This window comes from Rhyacophila brunnea, unplaced genomic scaffold (assembly GCF_057557595.1).
Source record: "Rhyacophila brunnea isolate RB1 unplaced genomic scaffold, BYU_Rbru_1.0 scaffold_1, whole genome shotgun sequence".
Taxonomy (NCBI): Eukaryota; Metazoa; Arthropoda; class Insecta; order Trichoptera; family Rhyacophilidae; genus Rhyacophila; species Rhyacophila brunnea.
The window spans coordinates 4,068,820-4,095,782 of NW_028232751.1; the positions used below are offsets into that span (position 1 = coordinate 4,068,820).

Consider the following 26,963-nt stretch of genomic DNA (forward strand, 5'->3'; position numbering starts at 1 on the left):
CATTTCGTTCCATTCCGAAAATGTCCCCAAAAAAGTTGAACGTTAACTATTTTTCATTTGATTATTAAATAACGAAACTTATTTATTTTTCCAATAAAATTTAGTAAAAGTGATTATTGTCTTTAAAAAAATAGCAGAACGAACATTGATTGGTTTTTTCAAATACTAAAGGAAAAATGCTCTGCCATTATAGACATAGGGTAACGGAGGGGAACGAAATGTGCCCAAGAATTAAAATTCAATAATATTTTTTGACTATTTGTAGTTTTATTTTGAAGTGTATGGTTTTTTTAATCTAATAGAGCTCTTTTAAGTGATAAAAAGTGTTTCATTCATGTTTTAAAAGCTAAGTTTCGTAGTCACGGAACGGAAACTTATTATGCCCAATTTCATAATAAAAATGATATAAATATTGTATTAATCAATATTTTGCTGAAAAATTGCTATCACCAATTCAGCAATAGAACAAGGAATCTGCTAGCTATATAAAAATGGTTAATTTGAGTGAAAAAATAATATTACCCAAATTTCAAACATGTACAAACTTTGGCGAAAATGCCCATTTACGTTTTTTCAACTTTTCTTAAGAAAATTTCCAATAATGTAGGTAGATGAATCTTTTGATTTATGGTACATAATTATATTATAGTTGTTTTTAAAATCATTAAACTTACATAAAATATCATTTAATAATTAAAATCATAGTATTTGTTTTTTTATTTTATATTGTGAATATATTATATGTTACATAAATATAAACACAGTATGTCACTATTCATAACAAAGAAACCCATGTGATACTTTGTTTTTGCTTATGATTCTTGATCAAACTACACTGTTCTATGCAGTATTACATATTAATCATTCAAGACGTACCTACATATCTTTTATTTAATTTTGGTATAATTTATAACACATTAAACAGTGATATATCATTACAAGTAATTAAATTTAATATGTCCAAATATAACTAGAAATTTTTGTAAACCTTTATTAATCATGGAATTATATTAGTTTACAAATACAAGTTGGATATAATGATAATTTTAAAACTTACAAAATATCACTTTGTTTACATGTTTACAATAGAATCTTGTCAAAAAGTGCATTTCATACTCTATGGAATCATTGTCGTAAGAATTTCTATATTTTAAGAATTCAGATCACTAATTGCTTTAACATTTACAATATTTCCATGTATGGCCAGACCACATTCGCTACCATATTATTTACAATCGGTATATATCCTAGATATAGACCTAGGAGAGCTTCCAACAAGTGATATTACGTGTTGTACCTACAGCTATTTGCACTGAGGTTCTTGAAAAAAGACTGAATCCAATATTGATACATAGGTATCACCTCCTGTTCATTCATATTAATTTATTTACTCCAAGTGATCATTTCAAATTATAAATTCAAGACGTTCTCAACATAATATGAATTTAGTAACAAGATAACATTCACTGTAATGCAGAAACCCGTGCATCGACATCGACAGATGCACTAAATTTTGTAGCAGACTTTTGACTGTGTGAGTGTCCTACAAAAATTAAACACATTATAGACGTGCAATAGTGTGTTGCAACCAGTGACGACCCGTGGAGGTAGGCAGATTGAGCGTTGCTTGGGGGCGGCAGTTACATGAAGGGCGGCAAATCGAGGAGAATCATTGGGTATATAGAAATAACTCGAGTGCTTAAAGTAAGACAACGTTATCTACAAAAAAGTGTTTTTTTTTTTTTTGAGATAACGTTATTTTACATTTACGTCTACATGATAGTCAAACAACGGTATGTCAATCTTTTCTAATTTCTTATTAAATCGTCAGTAAAGTTTAACGCTAACTACATAAGTTACCCTTGTTTTCATATTTTTTAAAAACTATCCCTATAAATTTTAACATCATCATAAGCAAGATGAATGTACAATACACAATAAATTATAAAATATTAACATTAGGTTTTTGAATAAACATTTCCTTTGTTGAGTTACAAGAATCTAAAATAACGATTTTTGGCTCTCCTGTAAAGTTGCACTTTTGTAGATAGTGTTGTTTGACACTAAGCCCTCGAACTGTACCTAAGCTTAGTTAAAACGAAAAATTTCCATTAAAACATTCAACTCACTGGTTGGACAATTACTATAAAAGTTTTAATATGACTATAATTTTTGTCGACTTCACGATGTCTAGTTTACTTCCGTTGTCCTTGGACGTCACATCCTTAGTGAATAGCAATGACACATGCAGATTTGCGAATTATATTTGAATTAGGTACAGGTAGGTAGGTAGTAAGTACATACTTACTTAATTTTGTGTAAAATGTTTGCCAGTCACTCACGACTTGTCTGGTGTATTTTTAAATGTATCTGAAACCGTGGCCTCGTAATATAGTCTATTGAAGCAGAGATTGCATTCAAATTAAATTTAGTGGTATATATCTTGTTAGTAATGTATCCATACAACACATTCCTTAGATATTGGAGTCATGAAAGGATGATAAAAACTGTAAAGAAATGTGGCGGCATTTTGTCTAGGGACGTCACTGGTTGCAACCGTCAAATACACCAATATTGAATTAGCGTTAGTGCATAAACCGAGAGCAGTAAAGTTGTCAGAACAAAGGACAAGCGTATTCTTAACATGTGTTTAAGTTTATCCCATATTCTTCCACACTCAAGGTCGATTGCCTGTTACTCCACACCCGTTAGATATTTCAGTTCCCATTAATTCTCTGTTCCCTGGTATGTACTTATCTAAGAAAATTTTGCAAATGTCGCAAATACTGTCACTTGCATACTATCTACTCATTTTATGGTAGATTTTAAAAAATCCGTTTTAATCTGTCACTTGCATATTATTAAAGTGTCATTTTCAGAACATATTTATTATTTTGTTTATTTATTGCTACGATTTAAAATCCTATCGGAACAACGTGGATGTTCTGAGAATTTTTAAACTGTATTTTCTTTGTCGAACTATAATAAATTTTCGTTCAGTTTTCCCGATCTTAGTGAGATCTAAGAATTATTGCTTATCTAGCAAAATTTGATATGGAGTGGGTAAACAGGCCGCTTCAAAGAAATTCAAATATATATATACTACAGCAACATATATTATAATCAACTTTACTATATCGAAAAAGATGCGCACACAGAAAAAGTGTTTGTTTTGAAAAAAATGTCAATAACAATATTGATTTTTAAGGTCGTGGAAGTTAATTAAAAAATCTAGCAGCACATGTGTTCTATGCTCAAGACTGCTATCGAGGGTAGTTTTTTTATATTTTTGTATTGAGGTATGTAGGTAATATAATTTTTACAATAAGTTAGTTGCAATATTGTTACAATAAGTGCTAATGTTTTAACAGCACCTCTTTTGGCTGTGCTAACTTTTAGAGTGAGATAGACAGTTTGACAAAAATTTAGACGGCCAACGTATTGTACCAGTATTATTATACCTCAATACAAACATTTATGATAAACTACCCTTGATAGCAGGCGATAGCAGTGTTGTGTATAGAATAGATGCGCAGGTGTCACTATCTTCAACATTGACACTGCCCGCGGAATACCGCAGTTTTCCGGGTACATTCCCCATACCCAAAGACTTCAAACTATTACTCTAGCAATTGCCTGCAGGTATAATAATAATTAAGGGTGTTCAACTAGGGTTATTGCGAGCTGTCGCGTCCACAAATGCTTATCAATTACGCGTGGCTTAATGGTCATAATCATTAGAATTTGCTAGGATGTAGTTTTTAGACACGCCGCATCGAAATATTAAAGCAAACATTAGATGCCTTAGATCAGTGGTCTTCAAACTGTGTTCCGCGGCTTCTCTCTGGGGGTTCCGCGAGTTAAAAAAAAAATCGACAAATAGACCTAGATTTCAACAAATTTTGTAAAAAAATGTAATTATTTTAAGATATATTTTTCTAAGGATGGGATGGGGTTCCCCGAAAAAAAAATATAATTCTAAGGGTTGCGTGAGTCGACAAAGTTTGAAGAACACTGTCCTAGATAATTGCACCAATTCATGAGTGCCACGGTTTTTGTAAGTGTGTACTGGCCTTGTGTGTTGTAGAATGCCTAGAGGGGTGGGGTCAAACCGTTGAGAACGCTGTTTGACAGTCAAACCATTCGGGTCACAATCCTCAGTAATGAGGTCCTGACAAAGAAGAAGAAAAACTGGTTTTATACGTTTATCCTGGATACAGCGGCAAACACATTTTGACAATAGCCGATATACTGGATTATTTGTTAGTTTAGGTTAGGTTAAGTTATCCTAACAAATAATCCAGTATATCGGCTATTTTCAAAATTTGTTTGCCAGGATGCAGGATAACCGACTAGTACCGAAAAACTAATATGCGATTTACCTCAATAATTTGTAAGTTTTTTTTTTCCATTTCTGTGAGGATCCGGACTCGATTATGTGAGTGCCTGTATCGAAGTGATTGGATCCTACCCGTTGTCATGTGATGGTATTGTTGGTTCAGCAGAATAACTTGGCTGCTCTCAGATTTTTTAAATATATTTTTCCTGTCGACTTATGATACATTTTTATTCAGATTTTGATTTTAGCCAGTATCTAACAAAAATGAGTGTGATGTTGGTAAGCTGAACGCAGAAATATTTCACTATATCGCACCCCCAGTAAGATACTGTAGTAATCCAAAAATTGTCATTTTGCAGGAGAGCCATTTGAAGTTTCAAATATTCTTTGTAAATACAGGAAAAGTCTGAATGCAAAAATTATTACTTATTTTTATGGAAAAACATGATCTATTTTCAACTGTATTCATCATTTTTCTCTTCTCTCTTTTTCTCTTGTATATGACAAATGGAGATATTTGAATATTTCTGAGTTACGACAGTATTTTATTAGGATATTTGAAAATTTGATGGTAAAATTTGAATCAACTCAATACTTTCTATGTACATTTCCCTACCATCACTCTAATAATTTCAACTAATTTGTTGGGCACTGTGAAGGAAGGTTTTCAAAATATTAAGTTATGGTACAATCTTTAAAGATTTATTGAAAAAAAACAAGAAAATACAATTATTAGTTCAAAACAACAAAAAAATACTTAGTTATTTTATTTAATGGGCAAATAAAAATTTTAGGTACGATTTTTAATTTTTAAACATCACTTGGAAGAGAAGCAAAAAATCATAATAAAATTCACGATGTTTAGCAGTGCAGAGAGAAAGCAAATCCTTCTTTTTAATTGTCGATATTTTTGGACGCTCTTGATATGCTTTGGATAAATTGAGACCATCCATTGGTAACGGTTTACCTATTTGCCGTTGACGAACATTCAATTTCCTACATTCCTCATGATAACGGGTTTAAAAAAAAATAATGTATAGATAGTCTCTGTCTACTTTTATAACTTTAATCTTCTGCCACAAAAATTTTTCTGCATTTTCATCCGTGTTGTAATTTTTACCGATTTCATCTGCTAGTTTTTTCATGGTGTGAAAATTATTTGTCGTCATGGGTTTGACAATGTATGGTTGTCCTGTTTTCTTACTCGTTTGTACAATGGTAATCATTTGGCTGGGCACAAATATTGGTCCACTTTTTAGAGCCCTATTCTTCTGCTGCTCAATTGTAGAACGGACAATATCGCCTTCATTTTGGGTATACCCGGTGACCAAAAACGTATAAGAGATCGTTTTATTTTTTTGTGAATTCCCGATGGCATATGAATACATTGCAGGAATGTATTTATTTTTGTTCTACCTGGCACAATTGTCTCTGTAAAAAATATAATGCTCAATGTGGTGATATTTTTCACATGTAATGTAATCGAGTACACAACTACCAATTTCATTGGATCCTCATGCAAACTCTCGTCCCACATGTAGCAGTTTGCAATATTTTTAGTGATATTATAGACTGTAAGATTGTACATTGCCAACTTTCGTTTATAATATAAAGTTGACACATTTCCGCAAGGCAGCGGTAAAACAGCCTGCAAATCATATCCAGCTACATTAATGACGCTATTTTGGCCATTAGTTCGGGACTCTGCTACTTCTTTGGTCTTTTTATCCCTTGTCTCTTTTTTCCAGGTTGATGTATCTCATACTTTTCTTGGAGTTGTTGTTTTTCTTCTGTGAAGAATTATTGTATAGGTCGCATTCAACGCACAAATCTTTTTTTAGGCGTAAAGAAGCCAATATTAAATTCGTCATTAAATATGGATGCGTATAATAGTGTTCTTTTCCAAATGGCATATTGCTGTCAGCTTGTTGTTTTTTTGTATAACTGATACATTTCAGCAATTGTTAATTAACCATCTAAATACAATCTAGACGTTTGTGCACGCAAATAATGTTACTCGATCACTGGGAACGATATAAATCATCATCATTTTTTTTGTTATTACCATGGTGATCACTTTGTTCTGGAATTGGCGTTCCGGAAAGGAGATCTCTTGTTTTCCAACTCAGTGGAGCCGTACCTTTCACTCACCCCAAATGTGTTGATAAAGTATTTTTTGTATACTTCCTGTATTTTACTTCCATTTAACTGAAGTTGATAACAAAAATTGTTGCCTCTGCTGCTTCCAGTTTTTTTTATTTGAATACTTTGGAACAATAATATCCATGCAATTAGTGAGAAAATTACGCTGTATCTCAAGATATTCCTGTAGTAACAGAGTTACAACAGTATTTTTTGAAAAGTATTGTTTTAGTTTTTTACAAAGCTTCTTGTAAAATACTGTCGTAACTTAGTTACAACACTATTTTATTATCGATTTAACAGTTTTCGAAAAGTAATGTACTGTATTAATTGCTTTCTCTCTGACACTATTTGAGTTTGAGATACGACAGTATTTTATTAAAATAGCAAAAAAAAAATACGAATCCAACCACATCCATAACTCGAAAACGCCCATTGCAGACTTACGACAGTATCTTACTGGGGGTGCGATATGTACTAATTTTATTATTCATTAACAAATAGCAAATCTCACACCACACGGCATTTGCTTCCGTAGTGAGTTGTTTCGGGCAGCTAGTCTACTATTATTTTAAAATAAATATTCAATTATTGCTTCCAGGTTGATAACTTAATTTTCAAATAATTACAAGATAAAAAGAACTTTTTATATACCGCGTTTTTAAATTTTCTGTTGAATCATATAAACTTTTTCGAGTTAGCTTTCAAATGACAGATTATTATAAAATTAGTGATAATCAGCCACCATACTTGTTTTCAAGAACTGAAGGTATTCTTAGTTATTTTATTTCATGCCTTTCTTGATATAGTTGAGGAAGGCTGCAAAGAATTTTGGTTGCATAATAGTACTTTAATTTATTCGTACAGGGACAAAGAGATTGGAGGGAGCTCTTGCTATTCTTCACCAAAACGCAGTTTAAATTAATATTTCCATTTATTAGATCCATTATATTGCAGTGCTCGAATATAAGTCATTAGTTTTCCTCCTGGTCGTACCTATGGATTTGTAAAATCTAACACCAATATTTTTTTTATTAAAATGATGGCATAAATATGTAACATGGTATCTTTTTCTTCTTCCACGGTGCTACATCCCGGGGTGGGATTTGGCCTCCTCCACAACCGCTCTCCACTCACTCCGGTCTCTCGCCACACTTCTCCAGTTACCGGATCTTCCTATATGAAGCCAGTCAATTTCTACGGCGTCAGCCCATCTCTTTCTTGGACGGCCTCTGGGTCTCTTCCGTTGGGGTAGCCACTTCGTCATGATCCTTGGCGCTCTAACTTCAGGCATTCTCTCCACATGCCCCGCCCATCGTAGTCTTTGGAACTTACAGTGTCTTATGATTGTTTGCTGTTCAATCAGCTCTTCCAACTCGTGGTTCATTTTAATTCTGTAGTTCCCATTTTCCAACGTGGGTCCAAAGATTTTGCGGAGTATTTCGCTCGAAGACAGCTAATTTGTTTTCTTCGTTTTGAGTCAAGCACCAAGTCTCACAGCCATAAGTGACCACTGGCCTTATAATCGTTTTATAAATTAGAAGTTTACTTCTTCGGCCTAGAATTTTCGACCCCACCAGTCGCTTGCAGGCATGCCAGCATTTATTCCCGGAGATAAGGCGGATTTTTATCTCCTCTGCTGTCTTATTTTGGGTATTTAGGCTGGATCCGAGATACGTGAACTTGTCCACCCCTTCATATGCATGCTGTCCTATGACTATATTCTGCAGCGGTACCTGATCGCGTGTGCTGACCATATACTTAGTTTTTGACTGGCTTATTTCCAGCCCAGCGTTTTCTGCTTTTATTTTCATAGTGCCACCATGGTCGATCATCCTCTGTTTGGATCTGCTTGTAATTAGTATCCGTCAGTGTGGTTTTTATAAGCCTTACTAGTTTTAAGGGAATTCCCAGTATTTTTAGGCTTTGCAGCATCTTATCCCTATTCACACTGGCGAAAGCTTGTTTAAAATCAATAAGCAGGTGGTGGAGTGTCAGGTTGTATTCGTGCGCTTTCTCCATAGTTTGCCTCATGAGATGGATGTGATCTATGGTGGATCTATTTGGTCGGAAGCCGCATTGGTATTCTCCCAGGATTTCCTCACCATAGATCATTAACCTGCTATACAGTACAGATGAGAAAACTTTATAAGCTGTGTTTAGAATTGTGATCCCTCTGTAGTTATCGCAGATTGTTTTGTCTCCCTTTTTCAGAATAGGCACGATTATTATACCCATCTTCCATTCCTCAGATAGAATTTCTTTTTCCCAAATATTGAGAATTATCTTGTGGATATTTGCTTCCAGTGTAGGGCCACCAGTCTTTATCAGCTCGGCTGTTATCCTGTCGGTTCCAGGTGCTTTATTGTTTTTCAGCGTTCTTTATGCTCTTCTTACTTCAGGCAGAGTAGGCTCATCAATAAATTCCTCAGCAGTGTGGTACAATACTTCTTCCGTTTCCTCATGACCATTATTATAAGCCTGATTTAAAAGTGTTGTGAAATAGCCTTTCCATCTTTCCATAATGTCCTTCTTTTTGATCAGCATTTGTCCTTCACTATCCTTACAGGAGTTTAATCAGGGTTGATAGGATTTAGTCTTGTAAAATTTTCTGAGATCATTGATTCTTCTTTGACATTCCATGTCTTGAAGTATTCTCATGAGCATCAATCGCTTTTTCTCTCGGCAGAGCTTTGTTGCAGTTTTTCTGTTTTCTTTATAAGTTTCGTAATTTTGGCGAGTTTCCCTTTGTAGGCATTTCTTCCTTGCTTCATTTTTTTTCAAACAGTGCTTGCCTGCAATCATCATCAAACCATCCTGCATCTATTTTTGCTTTGTTTTCCCCCAGAATTTCTGTGGCACTCGTGATAACACAGTTTTTTGTATTTTCCCAGTCCACATTCACATCATCGGTTATTAAAGTCATTTTTAAGTTTGTTTCTATAGATTCCTGGTATTTATCCAAAATTTCTTCATCCCTCATTTTTTCAGCTCTCCATTTAGTTCTTCTCTGGCCTTCTTTTTTCAGTATTAAGGAGATTTTTTGTTTTAATTTTGCTCTCACCAGGAAGTGATCAGAATCGCAATTGACTTCTCTGCAGACGCGCACATCCTCCACTGTTGTCGCTCTTCTTTTTTATATAAGAATGTGATCATTCTATTTGGTTGCATGTATTACTTCCAGGTATTTTCCAGGTTCCTTTGTGGATATTTTTATGTTTAAACCATGTACTACTAATTAATAAATTATTTGCAGCCGCTAAAAAGCATAGACGTTCACCATTATCGATTGTCGTTTGATGCAAACTGTGCTGCCCAGCTACTTATTTAAATGCTTCATCTTTTCCAACTTTTGCATTGAAGTCTCCCAAGATAATTAGAGCATCATGTGGGAAGACTTTTTCGCAGGCTCTCTGCAGATCTTCATAGAATCTATCCTTAATTTCCTCGGTCGCATCATCAGTTGGGGCATAAACGTTGATGAACGTAATATTGAAAAGTGTACCTTTCAGTTTAAGTTTACATAATCTCTCACTAATTGGCTCAAATCCTAGTACTGCCCTGCGGATATCAGAGCTGATTAAGAACCCAGTTCCATAGCGACCCTGCGTACCTGCAGATCCACTGTAATACAAAGTGTAGTTTCTCTTGTTTATGAAACCTGCGCCCTCCCATCTTATTCCCTGCAATACAGTCACGCTCATTTTATACTTATGCAATTCAATTGCAACCTCCTCCATCTTTCCCGGCTGCAACATAGTGCGTACGTTCCATGTGCCACATTGTATATATAATCGTTTGTCCTTAATTCTTTGCTTGGGTCGTTGGTTTATGGGGAGTCCGGGGTTCGTAATCAGGGTTTTTTTTACCGTGTTGGGTGATTAACCCTACGACAAACCCTCATCCTTTATCCGGGCTTGGGACCGGTCATAGCGTAGGTAGAGTCGTTCCCTATTACTATAGGCGGAGATTGTGACATGGTATGGCTTAGGTTTTTCCAGGCTTCTTTAAACGCAGTTATATAATCAGCATGAACACTTTTTTTTTATTTCTCAACCTCATTTCAATTACAGAGCGAATCGTTCAACCTCAATTTGAGTGTGGTCCTTCTCCTTTTTTTAATGTACATTGGTGATATTACGTGGCATTGCAATATTAATTTAATAAAGCATTGGTGAGTACTAAATTTTTTCCTGGTTTTTTTCCCTGCTCCATCACTATACAGAATAGTGGTTTTATAGTCGTCGTCGTCGTCGTCGTAGAAAGAGGCAGAAGAGGAAGAGTAAATTATTGACATATTATTACACTGGAAAGCTAATTTGCAGTAAGCCCACTTTCGACTTCAATCAAAACATTGCAAAGACCATCAATCGTTTTTGGTTGCAGAGAGTAAAATTATGAATGGCAAGTTTTGTTTTAAATTATGCGCTGGACACATTAGATTTTGGATATATCAAAACGCATTGTCTATTGTAAACACATATTTTTCAGTAATTTTGTCAGATTCCTTTTCCCTTCTGGCGTAGGTATTTTTTCTTTTCTTGCTGAACAAGGTATTTTAGTCCATCTAAATTATTTGTTTGACTGAAATAGTTTTCAATTCAGGTATTCAAATTTCTGACAGACTTCTATACTATGTTTAAAATGTTTATTTGTCCCTTAAAATGGTCGAAATCAGTGTTTCTAAACCTTTTTACAGCTGTGGATTACTGAAATTATTAGAAACGTTTTACGCACCGCTAACGTATAAGGAAAACATATTATATAATAACGTATGATAGCAGTTAATTTCGTCACGTAAAACCATTAATATATTTAAGGACAAAAACACAATGCTCAAATACTTACAGTTGCACAGGTTTTATTAAAATTTTAGCATTAGCATTTGGACGCCCAAAAATTGCGGACCACAAGAAAACTTTCTGAGGACCACTGGTCTAAATTAAACATTGGCATCATTAAATATACAACCAAGCCAGGGCTCGAAATAGACCGGAACGCACCGGAGCGCCGTTCCTGTTCGTGAAATTCTAATAGATACCGTTCCGGCTCGTGGATTCTTTGAAAATTGCGTTCCGTTTCGTGTTATTGAGATAATATTGCATGTAGGTATATAGTTCTTAAAGTTGTAAGAACTGATTCGTGAGAATATGTTAGGTTATTTATTAACGATTAGTCGTACAAGGTCTACAATATAATATAAGCTGTTCGGTTTTCAGATGTGCTCCAAATTTGTAATTATTTACCCTTACAAGCAGGGCTGAATTTCCAAAAAGGGCTACAGGTCCGGGACCTAAATTTAGTAGGTCTACAGAACCCGAAAAATAATGTGAAATCACAAAAGAACCTTGCAGCGAAGGAATACACAAATATACGAGCTTCTAGAATTTTGAAGATAAGAGCCCAATTCTAAGAAAATTGGTGGAAAATAAGTGATTTTGCAAAAACAAACATAAAATAATATGAAAAAACCATTAAAAAAATAATTGAAAAAACCAGGTTTTAGTACTTCTCTGTATCCATCTTTCAGAATCGTCCTTGTTTCTCTTATGAATGCCGGATTTATCTGAAATACCATCTGAGATATTATCTGGCACCACATAGTGCAGACACAAAAACAAGTCATTATCTTCCAATACTGGAGTAATATTTTTTGTGTTAAATATAATAATTGCTATAGTTACTATATAATTATTATAATACCATTAATATCGATAATTCCTAGTATGTATCATCTGCAAAGAATAATATTTTCCGAATTATGTACCTACCTACTCGTACCTATTTTAATAACAACTGTTGTTTCACTATTGCAAAAAAAAGTTATTAATTTTTTTCTTCAATTTTCTAGTAGGTTTTTTAAACGGAATACATAGTTTTCAACAGCACCACAGTGGATCAAATAAACAGATGTGGATGGTTCAATGTCATCTTGCCGAGATAATAATATTATGTAAATGATTGTCGGTTCGTGATTAGACTGTGGTTCCATATCATTTAGTGTTCTTAAAACTGTTGAATACCTACATAGGTAGTAGGTACATCAATATTATTGTATATTTGCATAGTAGAAGCTGTTACCTTATGGCAGTGAAATTTAATGCTGCTCTGGTCTTTTCATTTTCTGATGTTTTAAAATAACTCCACAATATTGAAACAAGTTATAATTTTTTGGGGTGTCTTCACAGCCTTTCTGGTGTTTATCATTTTGAAGTGTTTGTATTTGTCTTCACCAATAACTTTTTTTAAAAAATCACAGGGAATAATTTTGGTTCAAGTTTTTCTGTATGAAAATGGAGACCAAGCTATACATATCAACAGACGACGTAATAAAATAATGACTGACACCTTATTTTATCAACCAAAAGTTGAAACGGCCAACTACTATGCTATGACCAATTCATAAATAAAAGCACCATATCTATGTATTAATTAAATACATAGAAATAGATATGTACCTACATATTATACATATTCGGCGTAAAAACCTCAAAAATGATAATCATGCACGACTATTGCCACTCGATTACTAATAAATGGTAGGTAGGTACCTACCTATCATACATTTTTTTCACTTAATGTGACCTGTATGGGCATTGGTTAATAATAATCGCTGGCAAGCTATATTATTTCGTCTAGGTATCTTATAGGTTCAAAATGCTTGGGTGACTAGGTACAATGAAAAAATGGCGTTGCGAAAACCTTTATAACATTTTGTAGTCTTGGGACATCTCTCAACAGCAGCCTCAAAATGATTGATTCCTTGCTATAATTAGAAGAGAGGCGATCTTCCTGTTTTTTTATCTTCACAGAATTATTAAACTCATTATTTCGTTCTTCCAGTCAGCTTTGAACGTAATATTAGATTGATTAAGGGCATTAAGGCGAGATGTAGGTACCTAGGTACCTAACTTGCCGACAACACCGAGTTGAGTCTTTATTTTAATTGAGGCTTTTCAGCGATTAGGAATGCAGTATATGTATGAATAGAATAGTTACCTAAATTATAATAATACTTATATTATAAGTACCCACATATAATTTGATTTTTTACGGCGTATTGAAAACCTGTGTTATTAAAAATCTATAAACCTTATAGAGATAGGTACCTATCTTCTTCTTATTGTGCCATCCCCTAGCGGAGGTCGACCACCATCAAGGCGATCTTATCTTTGTCGTATGCTACCCGGAACAGTTCGGTGGAGCTGCACTCGTACCAATCACGGAGGTTATTAAGCCACGAAATGCGGCGCCGTCCTCTGCTACGCTTCCCATTGATCTTTCCTTGAATGACAAGTTGGTGAATGCTGTATATGTGTCCTCTCATAATGTGGTCGAGGTATTGTAGTTTCCTGGTTTTGATACTACGTAGAATTTCTCGGTCCTTCCCCTTTCGATTGAGAACTTCAACATTTGTCACCCGGTCAGTCCAAGGAATTTTGAGGATGCGTCTATACAGCCACATATCGAAAGCTTTAAGTCTCCGTGACATCTCTTGGTTTAGCGTCCATACTTCCATGCCATAGAAAAGAATTGAGAGCACATAACAACGTACCATACGCAGTCTCAGACCTAGGTTAAGATCTCGATTGCTAAGGAGGCGTCTCATTTTGAGAAAGGCGCTCCTTGCGATCTCAATTGTAGTTTTTATTTCCTGAGACTGGTCCCATTTCTCATTGACCCATAATATCGTTGTTAGGCAAAAAATACAGCAAATCATTAATAGGTAATTAATAATTATTATGCTGTGTTATAATATGAATCATTATTTTTTACTGTTTATGTGTTAGCAGATCTAAAAAACTATAACGAAGTGATCGTATACTATTTTAAGCCTTTAACTTCCAAGTCGTATTTCTGATATAAATTTTATAAGCCCCACATGCCTATACGCTGAAATGATTCATTATTTTTCTATGTTACTTAGAGAAGCTTCATACATCGATTGGCGTAGGCCGTAGCGTATCGTTATACCGTACAATAGACAAAGGGTTAAGTTGACGATTAGCCCTCTTTCAGACGGGATTCCGGTGTCGAGCCACCGGCGTGGCTCGATTCCGCATTTACACATAACTAAATGGGAGCGTTCAGACGGAAGACACCCGTATCGCACTTTTTTTAAGCCACCTGTGTGGCGGAGATTCCGCATTTACACATAACTAAATGGGAGCGTTCAGACGGAAGATACTCGTGTTTACTAGAATCGCACACTTTTCCTTTGCCCGCCACAATGTCAAGCCGCTCGAACTCATTATTATTTGCAAACGCGGTTTTTATTACCTTTTTTTATTCATTGCCTCGGTCGAAACTCCGGCCATCGTAATAATAATAATAATTAATACAAATTAATACAAAGAAAGCAGGGACACGTGTGCTATTATTATTATTGAAATTGAATTTATCCTTGAAACATAATTAATATTAATAGGCATGTTTTTTAGCTAAATAGAAATTTCTTCAAAATAAAATGCATAAATGAAAACAGTGTTTCATACTGATCCAGATTCTGAAAAAAAAATTTATATTATTCTGTTTTCAATAAAAAAGACAATTTACAGATGGTGGTGTTGGTGAGAAAATTTCTTACGATCGATTTGATGAAATTCATTATTGACAATAGTTTATAATCAAATAGATCAGTTTGGTCAACCATCTTCAAAATACCTACTTAAGTAGGTATGTAAAGAAATAAATACTAACAAGTTTTTCTCTCAATGTATTTACCATACTTTGTCGTGTAATTATTTTTATTGCTGAAGCCAGGTCTAATTACCTATTGTCTTTTCATTGAACTCCTCGGCGCTATTTATTTTGTAAATTTTAATTTATCATTGACGCATAATTAATATTAATAGGCATCTAAAATATCTAAATTTATGTGATTAAATTATAGGTACACAACTTTGGATATTTTATAGATAGGAAATATATTTTTTTATTATTTGGTTAGGATGGGAATAATGAAGTTTGTATTTATCGAGCGTACATCACTACAATGTACAATACAAAATTTGTCATTGATAGGGAACCTTTTTTTTAACATACGGTAGGTGAATTTTAAACACAGCAAATTTTTCTATGATAAAATTAGGCAATCTCATAATGTATATCATCATCATCATCAGCCTGAATCTATCCACTGCTGGATGAAGGCCTCTTCAAGTTGCTTCCACTTCTCTCGGTCCTGTGCATTGCGTTGCCACGTACTTCCGCAGAACTTTATCATTTCATCGATCCAGCGGCCTCTAGGTCTACCTTGTGGACGTTTTGTACTTCTTGGATACCACTGGATGACTAGATTTGTCCAACGATTGTCTCTTCTTCGAGCTATGTGTCCAGCCCATCTCCATTTAAGGCTTTTAATAAACTCTATTACATCGCAAACCCTTGTCTGCTTCCTTATCCACTCATTCCTCTTTTTGTCCTTTCGCGTTATGCCCAGCATGCACCTCTCCATACCACGTTGTGCTACTCTAAGTTTCTGGATCTCTCTTTTACTTAGGGTCCATGTTTCACACGCATATGTCATCACGGGAAGCACACACTGGTTGAACACTTTGCGCTTTAGGCACAGTGGAAGGTCACTTTTGAAGACATTATTCAGGCGGCCAAAAGCACTCCAGCCTAGCTTTACTCTGCGAACAATTTCATCAAATATACATCCATCTATAGATACTTGTTGTCCCAGATAGATGTAGCTTTTCACCTGTTCGAGCTGAGTGCCATTGATGAGGATCTCTTTTTGGCCTGCAAAGCAGTTGAACATGACTTTCGTCTTTGTTACATTTATTTTCAAACCTACTTTGTTGCTTACTTCAGCGAGTTCCTGCATTCTGCTTTGGAGGTCTTCTGAGTCTTGCGAGAAAATTACTATGTCATCGGCAAAGCGCAGATGACTCAGGTATTCTCCATTTATGGGGATCCCTTTGTCATTCCAGTCAAGTTGCCTGAATAAGTCTTCAAGGGTAGCTGTAAATAGTTTAGGTGAGATTGTATCACCTTGTCGGACTCCTTTGCTGATAGGAAATCTGCGCGATGGTTTATGGAGATTTACAGATGCTGTTGCGCTACTGTATATATTATTGAAAATATTTATATAGCGTCCAGGGATTCCTTGTTTTCTGAGTGCGTCGAGTATTGAACATTTCTTTATCGAGTCAAACGCCTTCTCATAGTCTATAAAACCCATGCATAGTATATAAATAAGTACAAATATCACCAACAAGTTAATATTAATTTAAGTAAACAATCGAAACCGACGTTCTCTATAATTTTTTTTTATTCAATAATATGTACCTATATTTTTTACTGTCATTCAATTGAAAATTTACGCTAGGATAAAAGCGCTTGTATATCAAAATTATGAAATAAAATGTGGGAAAAGTAAAAAAAATAAAAACCTTTTATTTTCAAAAGTGTTTTTTGAATGAAATATGTAGGAAGGTACCTGCCGTTACATGTCATGAATCATGTGTCTTTCCACGTTATATATATTTAAATCAAATAATAATACCTCAGTAGCGAAGGGTGGAGGTAGGCTGTTAAGATCCACTATATATAGTGCACACTAAACTTTATCAGGTATTAGTATTTTTTTCATTGAAATAACACCACAATTTACAGAAGCTGTTGTTTCGTTTTTTTAATTCAATTAAACCCTGCGAAACCAAGCCATAATAGATAATAGTAAAAAAATACCTATCTATAAAATATCTAAAATTATGCAATTAAACCATACATAACTTTGAATATTTTAAAGATAGAATAAATTTTTTTTAATCTTTTATAGTTTGGTTTAGACAAGGCTGAATGAATTAAAAAAAACAACCAATAAAATGTGTAATGATATTTATTCTTAATCCAACGAAAACAAATAAGTATGAATGAAAAGATATGCACAATTTTGTCGTAACGCCCAAAATATACCAAAATTAGTATGGTTTGGTTTAGGCAGGGTTTAATTGATTTTAAAAATCTAACCAATAATATCTCTAAATTGTTCAATAAAAACAAATACGTATGACTAAAAAAGTTTAATGTGCACTAATTATGGCGGATCTTAACAGCCTACCTTCACCGTTCGCTCCTGTAATACCTAAATACATGATTGAATAGAACGGGCGTGTGTTCTTTTAGAAATGAACGTTAGCCTGCATTTTATCTACTTAAGGGCTTATAACTAATTTAATCACGGTAAGTGGTATAGTGTGACATTTCGGATTAGTAGATATAAAATATTCTAAATCTAAATAAATTAACGTTTAGTATATTTTAGTTAGTTATAGTATTACTTTAGGTATATATTAGTTGTGATACACCCCTGTTACAGACGGGCTTCTCCCGGTGTAAAATAATCATTTAGTAGCTCAAGTCGAAACGTAACCCTGACCTCTAGAAACGGCTTCATAAAACATCTAATCTGATTCCTTGCTCAACCACGTAAGTATTTTTTATTTATAAGTAAGGGCCTTCGTCCGGTGTGTGAAAATGACATATTGAGCGGAGGTGTAATTAAGATAAATTTAATTTAATTTAAAAAGTATAAATGATGATGGATGAAAGCGATAATTTTAAGACTAAATATAAGTATTTAAATATAATAAATTTTGCCGCGCTTGTCGGCAACGTCCAAATTTCGACGCGCCTGCGCCAGGGTCAGGCTCGTGATTCGCCGAATCAAAGATCACGCGATAAAATTTGGCCAATCACGAGAGTCCTTTTTGCTGGAATGGCGTGGGTACGCGAAGTTTGAAAAAGAAAAAAGTAATTAGTAAGCGTCCCCTTTCCGATAGGATAGGACCTGCGAAACTTATTGTTAAAACAAAATATGTAAACGTTTAAAGAAAATGTAAAATATAAGAAGACCACGTTACGAGCACGAAAGACCGTGTTTTATTTATACTCCAACCGTTTGAATTTCTTTCTTTTTTTGTGAATCCGGGGTTCGATGGACTCCTGAGCTAGCCGCTGGAACCCCGGGGATCTCAGTTGGTATTTGTATGTATCTATATTAGTTAAAGGTACCTGCGAAAAAGCTATTAGATATAATATAATTATTAAACAACGTATTCTATACGCATTGTATAAAATAAATGGTTTGTTAAAGCTGCATCGACTAAAGAACATAGTTTATTGCGGCAAGTAATAATTTCTTTATGATTCAACGTCGTAATAATAATAATAGTATTGTATTCGTCGACCAACATGTGATTATTATTATATTATTATTAATTAGACGAACGTAATGAAACCGCACCATTTAAATTAAACCGCCTAACGCAAAATTGGTTTCCTTTCACATTTTTGTACTGTGTTTTCGAAATATATTTAGAAATTGAACGATCTTTGACTTATAGATATGAAATTTTCGGTACATGTAGGAGAAGGGTGTACAAAATGGCATAGTGTTTAGTTTAATGAAAAAAAGAATATCAAAACGTATAATTTATTATAAAAACGGAGCACGAATAAAGTAAAACTACTTTAAAAATAAGAAGTAAAAACGTGTAGTTAAAAATCATTTCACCCCTCCGGTTGTACAAAATGGCAAACGACATAAATATTTGTCAAAAATAGAAACAAAAATATATTATCAAATAAAAATTTCATATTTTGACATTCAATTTCCACTGGAAAAGTAGTCATAAATCTTCCAAGATGTTTATCTCCGTTTTTATTGTTTTATTTCTATTTAAAAAATGCCTTCTTTAAGTTCTTCCATTCATTTTCACAGCTAAAACTGCCTGATTTATTTTCATTGTATCCCATGTCTCTTACAGAGTTTTACGTAGGTAATTTCGGAACATAATCTTTCAGAAACAATAAAATCATAAATCACATAATATGCCGTTTTAGCCTACCATAATGTATGCCATTTTATCCCAATCAAATGAATTTGGCAAATTCGTTAAAAAAAATGCAGTTTACACTCAGTAATTATGATAAATTTACATCGTACATGAACACTAATAACGGCTACTTAAGCTGGTTTATATTAAATCTATATATATATATATATAGATTTAATAATATAAAATACATGTAATATTACCTTTTGTCGACAAGCTGCAAAAATATTCGTTTGGTTCACAAATCTTTCCACTGTATCTTCTTGTACGACTGTTTTGAGTAAACTCAATATGGCTGAATATTTAAAAGAAGGGTCATGCATTGTTACTCAGCTAGTTGCATCATGTTAGACTGCACCATTTTGCCAGTAGAGCAAAAGTTTATTTTTCCCCACTGTGCCATTTTGAACACATTTCCCCTACTATGAATGATAGACTATTAATCCTTACATCGCTGACAGCACAGCTGTTGTATCCTCATTTGGTGGCCATTATATATAATTAGCATGTTATATAAACGTGGTATTTAAATAGTAATTAAATGTTCCGCGGTGAAGCGATTAAACGTAATAATTAACTCAAATCATATAATTTTACACTTGTGGCAGTTTAGTTGTGATGGTGCGATATGAATTCAGTGGCTGCCATAGCCACTGCAGTGTAGAGTGGCTGGATTCTTCGGTGGCTCGACACCGGAATCCCGTCTGTGAGAGCTCTTATTCGTTATAAGAAAATATAATATATTTCATAATATTATTATGAATTTTGCAGCAATGTGAAAATAGATTACGGCAAAGCAATAATTCCTTACGGGGCATCCCAAGTTTTCTAATGCAGCTCGAAGACGGTGAATTCCCATAACACGGGTAAGTACAGCGCAATTATTTTTTACTCTAGTAACTTAAAATGTAATGACGTCATTCTTTAGTTCCTCGATGGTTCCTCGTACCTACAGCAGGTGCCTGGTCATGCGACTTCGAAACATTTTGATTTTTAAATTATATTTATGTTTTATGTTTATTAAAGATAAACCATCACTTATTTTATAATAATGTAGTGTTTTGAATGTATAGTTTCGTTATAATTATTACATTGAACTAGCTAAAGTTTTGTGATGTGATTTTACTTCATTTTATGACATGTGACGTAACCAATGTCGTTTGCCTAATCTAAATTGTTTTTAGGTGATCGAAGTTGGATCCTGAACAATTATTACCTACCGCATGAGATGAAAAAAAATACTCAGTATTCTTCGCCTAGAGAGATCCCACTTATCATCTGGGTCAATGTCAATGTTGGCGTAAGTAGTAAGTACTTATAAGATTTTACGCATGGAATGTAATGAAGTTAGAATGTCACCATCAATTTCCTAGGGTAAACAGTCTATTGTAGAAAAAAAAAACTATCAATTATAATCTGGATGGCGAACCCTTTTGAGTAGGTATATTAATATTTTACTAAATAACTACATGAATACTTTTTTAATCAATTTTTATGGGTAATGATTACTCTCTGGTGTTTGCTTTTCTCCATCGCCAACCACCACGTCTCGACACACATAGTCGAGCGTATACCATGGTGTACCGAACATTGGGCGTTTTTCATAGCTGTGCTAAGAGTGACACCTGTAGAATCTTCCCGATATCTCGATTGGCGTGCAAGAATGCATGATTTCTAATCCAATTTAATCTATTATGGTCATGCCTCAATGAAAAAAGACCTTGCTAATCATATGGCGTTTCAAACTTTTTGAAAGAAATAGTGCCCCATAGAAACCAAGTTACAATAACCGAGCCGGTATTAAAACTTACTCGTTTGTATACATTGATATAAGTACCATGATAATACACCGTTTCATACAAAATCACAATATTAAAGTGGGCAAGTTTTGCAGAATAGGTCAAAGACATCTTTCAAAAATCTCGAATAATCCTTTTTTTGCAATGTGGGTAAAGTTAATATTTAACTACTTGCTACAATATAATATAATATATATATTAGCGTTTCGGAAAGAAATGTACAACAATAACCCTTATTGCGATGTAGGCAGGGTTAATTTTTCAACCACATTTATCCACATTTTTATGTCCAGAGAGAATGATATTTGAATGAATGGATGGGACCTGTCGGATCTTGATTTCTATTAGCATCGTTTGCGAGGGTCCTTTCAATTTTTCAAATTGCGTATTCTCATATAAATGTTTGTATTCTATACAGGTGCCGTACGTAAACAAAAAGAACTGATGACTTCATTAAAATCTTGGATGGGGGCCGCACCGCGGCCAACATCGATTATTCTAACTCGGAGAAAGATCAGATGCGGTGCCTGGACATGCTCGCCACATACTGCGTGCAGGAAGCTAACCATGAAAAGAATATAAACATGAAACGGGATCTGTTCACCAAAGCCGCAAACCTATACACCACTGCCGACAAAATCATCATGTATGATCATGTAAGACGATACCTACCCACTTTCATTACCTATTTTATTCAACCTAGTCAAATTTTGTTCAAATTTCTTTATATATAATAATATGAAGTGAACTTTACAATTTACAAGTTCAATCCATTCACAACATGACTTGGAAAAACAAAATGAAAACAACTGATTTTTCATTATACAACAGCCGAATTTACTTTACCGGCGAAAATGCTGTACATCTGTATTTTTTTTTTTTGCAGAATCTTTTGGGCCGAGCATACTTGTGCTTGTTGGAGGGTGATAAAGTGGTGGACGGTGGATGCGCAATTCAATTTTGTGGTGAATCAATCTTCCAACAACATCCCCTCGCTGTTCTGGAAAGTGTGCATCGCTTTCAATAAAAAAGACTACCGCAGCGCTCTCGGCTTCTACAGGGAAACTCTGAGAACCAACCCCAACCGCCTGGCTGTTCTCCGTCTCCGTTTCGGCATGGGCCATTGCTTTATGAAGCTAAATAATCAGGATAAAGCAAGGTTTGGGATACTTACATTGTTTTAAATATTTTTCACAGCAAACGTCAATCTGTGAAATGAGAATATACTCATCTCTCATTTAAAATAGTTCAATATAATATTTTAAATAATCAGTTAAAATGAATATCTAGAATTTTTCAAAATTGAGTGTGCATATTTCATCAAAGATCCATTAATTCTCATGTTTTTTTAAGTTTTGTTGATTTACGGATGAATGCCATGTGCCAAGTGCAATTTTGCATTATCTGTCTTATATTCAAATTCTAAATAGTCATGACTCATGACTCTGGATCCAATTGGTAATGCAAGTGTCTAAACATCCATTTCTCATAAAAAAAATATTTTATATTTAAAATATTTTTTCCAATGAAAAACCATTATGGTGTAACAATAATTTAACCCTGATCATCCACAGATACGATTTCTAGTGCGCATGAATCACACAACTGATAAACATTCTACGAATAATGTTTGCTTTATAATAATTATTGACCTAAGAATAAGGTAGTATTATTTTGAAATACGCCATTTCTATTGGCATTTCCCAGTGGCTAAGCCACAACATACGACCGTAGCCATAACCATAATCTAACCTAACCGAAAAAAAATATTTTTTTAAATCGGTACATGTTCAAACACGGGCATTACCATGATCTTACTCCCTACTTCATTTATCATTTGTCAATTTATAGCTACGGCCGTATGTTGTAGCTTAACCACTGGGAAATGCCAATAAATATGGCGTATTTCAAAAAATAGTACCTTATTCTTAGGTCAATAATTATTATAAAGCAAACATTATTCGTAGAATGTTTATCACATTTGAATGGTCAAAGACATAGCTTATAATTAGTATCTTTAGAATTATCTTCAAATGTGTTAATCGTGCCAATTTTTTAATAATAAAATGCCTAATTTTTGTTAAATTTGGGATCACAAAGATTATTAAATATAATTTTTTATCGTAAATATGTCACTATATAATGTTAACATTAATTTTACTAATGGTTTTGTAAATGCGTTTAAAAAATAATGAATCTAAAAAATATTAATACCACTGCACATGGATGTACCGAAATATGACTATATTCTAAAACATTAGAGCGAAAAGTTTAAAAAAATACTATTTTATGTAATAAAAATACTTTATGCAGTCATCAAATGTTTAAAATAAATATAAAGGATAATAAGGCTTCAAAATTATATAAATAGATTATCTAAAACGTTTAAGGAATGTCCAGGATTATGCTCTGAATATACCTAATAGGTTGAGCAAATGGCTGACATCCATTTCTCCTAAAAACAAAATCTGTCAATACAAACCTCTACTCTGTGGAGGCCCATATGATCCTATTAGGATCGGACATGGTCGAAAGAAAAAAGAAAAAGAATACCATAAAAGCTCCATTTTTACCTATGCTGAGCATGTGGGCCGTTAAGTCTGTAAAGAAAACATGAAGAAATTATATGAACCTATAATTATGTCTGATTAATAAAATTACATACTTAATGTAAATATTATGATATAAATTTCATATATCACATGAGTATGAAATGAAATTTATGACGAAAAGAATAAAATCCTTTCTACATAAATTTTAAAAAGATCTCATTGCTCCATCTATCTAGTAATCATAATAGTAATTCAAGAACCTTGTCTATCCGCTTAATTCAGCAGGGTGAAAATTTTTCTCAGTTCAGTTCATTCAGTTGTCTTGTAATTTGTTTTCAGGGTTACAATCCAAGTCCAATAACAACACAGAGAATCGGGGGTTGTGTGCGGAGAACTGTTACTAACTTGCACGAGAAACCGCGACCAGGCTACGCAGTTTGCACTTTCTGCATTTGTCCTGCCGCACTTTGGCCTCGAGCAGATGTATATCATTTTATCGAGGGGATTCAGAGAATGTATGTATATTTTATATCATATTTGTATAGGCGTACAGTTAAAAATATATTTTTTACTGGCCCTACAATCCGATGTGGATCTCGGCTGCCTCATGAAGAGGTCTCATAACAGATATTTTTTACAAGAAATATAATTGATCGTTTGCTCAACCTATTGGGTCCACAGCTTAACAGTTGATATTCCTAAATAATACACATGATTTAAGAATGTAACAGTCTTCATTGAAAATCGTTAACTTGGAACAGCCTCAGTAAAATACCCATTCGAAAAATCTTGGATCTTCTCAAGCTGACTCAGCTGGCATGCGATAAATCTAGGGTTGATTCCCATGTCATGTTCTAACATTTTTATCAATTAGGTTTGTTTCTGAACCTGTTTCGAGTTATGTATGGAAGATTGATGAATGTTTCATTGTTAAATCTTGTGTAACATCTTGAAGAATCTATAATTTAATTTAAACTATTAAAAAGTACTAGTATGTCAGTACGAAAATTCGAAGAGATCCTTATGCTATCTATGAATCAAAATTTGTATATAATAGAATATGACCTGGTATTCACCACTTAAGAAAATTGCTTTACAATAATTGTTTTGTTCACCCATACGCACTTCTGACAGGCCGCTGCGGCTAGCCGGCATACAAAAAACGATATGCGGCTAGCCGCGATGCGGCCTGCCGCAAGTGCGTATGGGCACTAAGCTTTTTATCAAGTCATCATCATCAGCCGGGGTCGATCTACAGTTGGATGAAGGCCTCCCTTAGCTTCCTCCATTTTTCTCGGTCCATAATTCTTTACTGCCACATACATCCTTCTTCTTGGTCGTTCACTCATGGCTGAGGATCGTGACCACTTTTTAATTTTGCCATCCAACTTTATTGCCGAGTTTTTTCTTATTTTTTTATCAAGTATGAGGACTGAAATTTATGTTCTAGTCTATATTATTATAATGTTGTAATTATTATTGTTAATACTGTATGGTGGGCGAATTTAAATAATTCATGCAAAGCCAATGTATAAATATATTAAGTTGTTTTATTGTATTCAACAATTATTCCTTCACTGGGCCTCCCAATGTTTCAAAAATGTCATAAAGGCTCAACCAAAGAACTACGAGATAATAAAAATTCTTGGATCACTATACGCTAAATCTACCTTTCAATCTTAACGAGATGTAGCTCGTGCACATCTCAAGAAAGTCACTGATCAATTCCCAGATGACATCGAAGCTTGGATTTAATTAGAGCAGTCTGATTTGCAGTTATATCATCCCATTTTTTATTAATATACAAGACATAAACTTTCATTTTTAAAGATATAATAATTATGTATAACCATCTTAGTCATTTTGTCATCTGTCTTTGTTTCATCGTTGATACTAGATAGATCAATATACACTTCAGAGAAGAGGTGTTTATTATCTGCATTGTGAAACTTGTAAAACAGTTTAGAGATTCACACAATTCACCAAGCACGTCTTTATAGCGAGCAGCAGCCATATTGTAGATCCAATTCATGGTCCGAAATATGTGTATCTATATGACAAGGGTGATCGACTAAATCTCATGGAGCAATTTGGGATAAAAAAAGTGTATTCCAAAAAAGTCTATGTGGATGTTAATCTGTAAAAGACTTGTTTTCGCAGGGTTTAATTGAATTTTAAAAACTAACCCAACACCATCTGTAAGTTGTCTTATTTCAATGAAAAAAATATGCATGACTGACAAAGTTTAATGTGCACTATTTATGGCAGTTCTTAACAGCCTACCTCCACCCTTCACCACTGCTATCTATGCCCCAAGGCTTTCTATGCAATGTGCTGCTCACCCATCTAATGGTCAAACAAGCAATGAAATGTAAAAACAATAAATTGTTGACTACGTAGTATACGTTTATACAGCATATACTTTAAGTAATATTCTGTTTATTTCTGTACACGCTTGCTTAATCTTATCAATGCATTTTTGTTTGCAGTATGAGAATTGTTTGAACAAATTCCACGCTCACCATAATGTGGATGATTTGATTTACATGGCCCGAGCTGTGTCGTATGCAAATCGACTCCAGGAAGCCAATATAGCTTTGCTACGAGCCAGACGAGTTGGGCCTTGTAACGGCTCTCTACTCTACACCATGATGCTCATCCTGAGAAGAATGTCCGCCCACGTTTTGATTGGTCACAGAAGTTTATTACTTTCAATACTTACCTATGTAACTACCTACCCACAGAAAATTGATTAATTTTTGTATCATAAATTTCATGATTTTTCCTTTATAACATTGATGATTTATTGTAATACATTTAGACCAAGCAAAGAAATTACACGTTACACCTCCTTACATTTTTAAGTTTAAGTCGACCACCCAGTTAAGTACCTCTTGGATTGATGATTGTTAATAGAAAGGTAGTTTAAAGTATTTTAATAAATAATTGATGTTTTATGATAAATGTTGAATTTCATTTTTTCACCCTTTCCTTTGCTCAGCTGTTATAAAATATTATTATATTCGCAGAGAGCATAATATTCATAGACTATAGATACATCTAGACGCCACCCGTTGCATTGCTAAATGAAGCTGCGTGCCATGCGTTTGGTTTGTGGGTGAGCGAACGCATTCGTCTACAAATGTTCGAGACCATAGACCATTTCGGTAGTGCTCGCACTAGACGCTCAGAATTAAAATATAATTTTCTATAATAATATACAAATAAATTATCACGAACATGTATCAACTTACCTATGAAGCATAATACCATCTTTTTGCTT

General features: G+C 34.1%; 1 protein-coding gene across 2 annotated transcripts in view; it reads left to right on the plus strand.

Annotated features, from left to right (window-relative positions):
- Positions 1-26,644, plus strand: part of LOC147079374 (RNA polymerase-associated protein CTR9 homolog) — a 282,101-nt gene extending 255,457 nt beyond the window's left edge. Inside the window, exons 1-7 of one of the 2 annotated variants that reach the window (XM_085940678.1) lie at positions 12,944-13,020; positions 20,101-20,195; positions 20,514-20,636; positions 21,547-21,784; positions 22,015-22,287; positions 24,020-24,195; positions 26,170-26,644. In XM_085940678.1, the coding sequence (XP_085796804.1) occupies positions 21,777-21,784; positions 22,015-22,287; positions 24,020-24,041 (303 nt within the window). In that variant the 5' untranslated portion in view covers positions 12,944-13,020; positions 20,101-20,195; positions 20,514-20,636; positions 21,547-21,776 and the 3' untranslated portion in view covers positions 24,042-24,195; positions 26,170-26,644. Of the gene's footprint in view, positions 1-12,943; positions 13,021-20,100; positions 20,196-20,513; positions 20,637-21,546; positions 21,785-22,014; positions 22,288-24,019; positions 24,196-26,169 lie in introns of those variants that run through there. The other variant, XM_085940671.1, reaches the window with a different exon arrangement.
- The last annotated feature ends 319 nt before the right edge of the window (positions 26,645-26,963 follow it).